General features: G+C 60.4%; 1 protein-coding gene across 1 annotated transcript; it reads left to right on the top strand.

Moving 5' to 3' along the window:
* Positions 1 to 137: 137 nt before the first annotated feature.
* Positions 138 to 3,837, top strand: LOC122190670 (myotubularin-related protein 5-like; the record flags this gene model as incomplete). The annotated part of the gene is made up of 7 exons (XM_042890752.1): positions 138 to 334; positions 423 to 560; positions 1,313 to 1,405; positions 1,694 to 1,771; positions 2,209 to 2,393; positions 2,662 to 2,838; positions 3,736 to 3,837. Coding segments are annotated over 7 exons (970 nt in total), but the record flags the coding sequence as incomplete, so codon positions are not given.
* Positions 3,838 to 4,394: the final 557 nt, after the last annotated feature.

Here is a 4,394-nt window from a genome sequence, read left to right as displayed (position 1 = left end):
GTGGCCATAAGGCCAATGGGACTCCACTGCAGAGTGTGGCCCAGCAGGGCAGGGAGGTTCTCCTGCCCTCTGCTCTGCCCTGACGAGGGCACAGGTGCGCTCAGCACTGCTCCCTTCAGCTGAGCTCTCTCCTGCAGTTACCCCGGGCTGCTCATCGTGCCGCAGAGCATCCAGGACAACACCATCCAGCGCATCTCCCGCTGTTACCGCCAGAACCGCTTCCCTGTGGTGTGCTGGCGCAACTCCCGCACCAAAGCCGTGCTGCTGCGTTCGGGGGGGCTGCATGGGAAAGGTGTCGTGGGCCTCTTCAAGTCACAGAACGCTCCCACTGCAGGTACCCATCCCCTCACCCCATCCTGGAGCAGTGCCCCATCTCTTCTCCCTGCCCTGGCGATGCGGTGACGCTGCCTGCTTTCCCCCAGGCCCCTCGCAGACGGACTCCACCAGTTTGGAGCAGGAGAAATACCTGCAGGCTGTCATCAATTCCATGCCCCACTATGCCGACGCCGGCGGGCGTAACACGCTCAGTGGCTTCACCTCTGCTCACATGAGCAGTGCAGGTGAGTGGGATCGGCTCGGGGGCTGCGGGAGGCTCCTGCCCAGGGACCCCCGGGGTCCGGTGCATCCCACAGTTGGAGCTACTGGGTCCCACATCCGTGATTGAATCAGCTCTGTGGAGCACCTCCCTAAGGCCGGAGGTGGGGATGGGGTTTGGGGAACCCATTGGCCCTACATCTGGGAGCTCCAGGTTGAATCCTGATCCGGGGGGGGTGAGCTGGGGTGGAGCAGACCCCGAAGCCAAGCTCTTGCACCCAAGCTGGAGCATGGGGTCTGGCGCAGGATGCTGTGGTAAGTGTTGTGTCCTGTGCTGTCTGAGCGGCTCTGGCCACGCTCCATTATCATCCGTTGCCAGTCCCTGCCATCCCACCCCATCATTGCTACACTGAGGCCAAAGGGATCGTGGGAGCACCCAGCAAGGGGCTCCTTGCTGCAGGAAGAAAGGGAGTTGTGGTCACAGAGGGATGGTGCTGGGGTTTGGAGAAGCACCGGGTGCTTCACCCGGTCCAAAGTGCCTGCATAGCGCTGGGGCAGAGCTGCTGGGGCAAAGCTGCTGGGGCAGAGCTGCTGGTGCTGAGGTCTCTGGGTGCTGTTGTGCTGTGGCTCCTGCTTGGTGGCCCCCGGTGCAGCCCCGTGCTGTCCCGCTTGCCTCTGAGTTCTTTCCATGCCCCTTCCCCTCCGAACTGAGGGGGAGCACAGCAAGGTGGGTCCCGCAGCATGCAGGCTGGGAGCTGACGTTCTGTTGGTGCTGCAGATTTCTCCGACAAGAGGCAGCCTAAGCTGGGATCGCTCATGAAGCAGGTGATGGGAGGGAAGGACGAAGGGCCCGGTACTATTAGCCGTGGAGGTGAGGACGTGCGGTGAGCGCTGCCTCCCGGGCAGCAGCTGTAGAGTAGATGCTCCCCCCTGCGCTCCCCCAGAGCTCCAGGGTGTGGGACAGCTGCAGGGCGGGCGGGAGGGACCGTCTGCAGCCCCCCCCGTGCCATCTCCATCCCATTCCTGTGTGCCATCTCCATCCCATACCTGTCTCCATCTCATCACCCCCTTCCCTTCCACCCATACCCACGCAGCGAGGGAGCGTTGGTTCCGCTCCTCTCCGCCCTCTCTGAGGCCGCTTTCATCCTGTGCCCCCCAGGGCTGGGTCACAGAGCCAGGGTCATCACCCTGTCCACCCCCAAGTGCGTGTCGCCGAAGGGCCGCGAGTCGCCCCGAGGTAGGGACCCGCCGGGCCTTAACCCCGCCGGCTGCTAACCCACCGACTGACCCACACCCCCCACACACCACTAACAACACCCAGTAACACCATAACCGCACCACCCGAGCGCGGTGCCGGCGGTAAGTACTGCCCCACACCGCCCCGCAGGTTTGCTTTGGGCTCTGCACGCTTCTGGGTGGTGGTGGTGGAGGAGAGGGGCTGGCCGCAGGGCACGGCATCGGCGTGGGGCACTGCCTGCACATCACAGCACCCAGCAGAGAAAGGAGCGAAAGCAAACCTGCACCAAACCTGCACCAAACCTCGCATGCGTTCTGTGGGTGCTGGCGTGTGGTCGGGGCGCTCGGCCGTCGCTCCACGGAGAGCTGCTCACCCATCCTGGTGGCCCCGAACGTCCCGTTTCTGGGACCCCCTCAGTGACAGCAGCTGTCCTGCAGGCAAATGGGGCAGCATCCGGGCCAGTGGGCGTATGAGCAGCTATGCCCTGAACGTGGAGATCGGCTCACGGCTGGCTGGGAAGGACCTGCTGGGTGCCCAGCACAATGGCGCGCCCGCCGAGGCCAGCTTCCTGCGTCAGCACCGCGCCTCGCTCTACATCATCGGGGACAAGTCGCAGCTGAAGGTACCTCCTGAAAGGACGTTGTGGCAAAGGGGGGGTCGGCCTCTGCTCCCAGGGATGAGAGGGGATGGGATCACGGTGCGCTGGGGAGGTTCAGGTTGGAGATTGGGAACAACCTCAGCTCTGGCACAGGATGCCCAGGGCAGTGGGGAGTCCCCGTCCCTGGGGGGTGTTGAAGGATTTGGGGACGTGGTCATTGGACGTGGTAGGGATGGGTTGGGGTTGGACTGGTGAGGGCTTCTCTCACCTGAACGATGCTCTGCGCCCTCAGGGGGTGAAGCCAGACCCGCTGCAGCACTGGGAGGTGGTGCCCATCGAGGTGTTTGACGTGCGGCAGGTGAAGGCCAGCTTCAAGAAGCTGATGAAGGCCTGTGTGCCTGGCTGCCCCTCCACAGACCCCAACGTCGCCTACCTGCGCTCCCTGGAGGAGTCTGAGTGGCTCTCACAGGTCAGTGGCTCCTGGGGGCTGTGCAGATCCCAATCCATGCCTGGCACAGGGGCTGCAGTTGGCTGCTGCAGGGCTGTGGGCTTTTGGACTCCCTTCCAACCCAACCATTTTATGGGATTTTGACCTTTGAGGACCCTCCCAACCCAACTATGGGTCTTTGGTCTTTAAGGACCCTTCCAACCCAACCATTCTATAGGTCTATGATCTTTAAGAACCCTTCCAACCCAACCATTCAGTGGGTTTGTGGTCTTTAAGTCCCTTCTAACCCAACCGTTCCATGAGTCTGTGACCTTTAAGGACCCTTCCAACCCAACCATTCTATGGGAATTTGACCTTTAAGGACCCTTCCAACCCAACCATTCTATGGGACTTTGAGTGTTGAGGACCCTTCCAACCCAACCATTCCTGTCTGTGACCTTCAAGGACCCTTCCAACCCAACCATTCTATGGGACTTGAGGACCCTTCCAACACAACTGTTCAGTGGCTCTGAAGTATAAGCAAGCCATCTTATGGTCCTGTGGCTCTGTGATCTTTAAGGACCTTTCCAACCCATCCATGCCGTGATTCTGTGAACCAAAGGCTGCAGGCAGGGTCTGGGTGCTCCCTGTGGCATCGCTCAGCACAGGGTGGGAGGACACAAAGCAGGCAAGGCCACTAAGAGGAACGAAGATGAAGTGACCCAGAAAGTGTGTGTGCCAGCAGCTGCTTCAGAACTCCATTCAGCTTCAGAGCTGTGGGGCCCAGCCCCTCTGGCTGCTGGGCTGCCCACAGCTGTGTTCTGCAGATCCTTTGTGCTCTGCATCGTTTGGCTCAGCTGTTTCCAGGAAAAGGGGCTGTTTCGCCTCGCGTCCAGAGGTTTCCTGCTCCTGAGGAGCTCCTGGTTCTCTTGTTGGCAGATCCATAAGATCCTGCAGATTTCAGTGCTGGTGGTGGAGCTCCTGGACACGGGTTCCTCTGTGCTTGTCAGCCTGGAGGACGGCTGGGACATCACCACACAGGTAGGAGCCCTGCAGCCACTGGATGCTATGCCTGTCTGTTTTAAGCTAAAAGAGGGGAAATTTAGGTAAGATTTTAGGGGGGAATTCTTCACTATGAGAGCAGTGCAGCCCTGGCACTGCTGTCCGGATCTATGGGTGCCCCATCCCTGGAGGTGCCTGAGGCCATGGATGAGGCCCTAGGCAGCCTGAGCTGGTGGGGAATGCCCAGTCCATGGCAGGGGTGGGGCTGGGGGGGGTTACTTCCAACCCAGCCAATCTGGGATCCTATGCCTCTGTGATCCATAAGCACCCTTCCAACCCACCTATTCTGGGATCCTATGGCTCTGTGATCCATGAAGTCCCTTCCACCCCAACCATTCTGGGATTATATGGCTCCGTGATCCATGAAGTCCCTCCCAACCCAACCAATCTGGGATCCTATGGCTCTGTGATCCATAAGGACCCTTCCAACCCAACCAATCTGGGATCCTATGGCTCTGTGATCCATAAGGTCCCTTCCAACCCAACCAATCTGGGATCCTATGGCTCCATGATCCATAAGTTCCCTTCCAACCCAA

The sequence above is a fragment of the Lagopus leucura genome, unplaced genomic scaffold, assembly GCF_019238085.1.
Source record: "Lagopus leucura isolate 7727_CA_CO unplaced genomic scaffold, USGS_WTPT01 60198-0_obj-0_obj, whole genome shotgun sequence".
Taxonomy (NCBI): Eukaryota; Metazoa; Chordata; class Aves; order Galliformes; family Phasianidae; genus Lagopus; species Lagopus leucura.
This window is presented reverse-complemented; position numbering and strand designations above follow the sequence as displayed.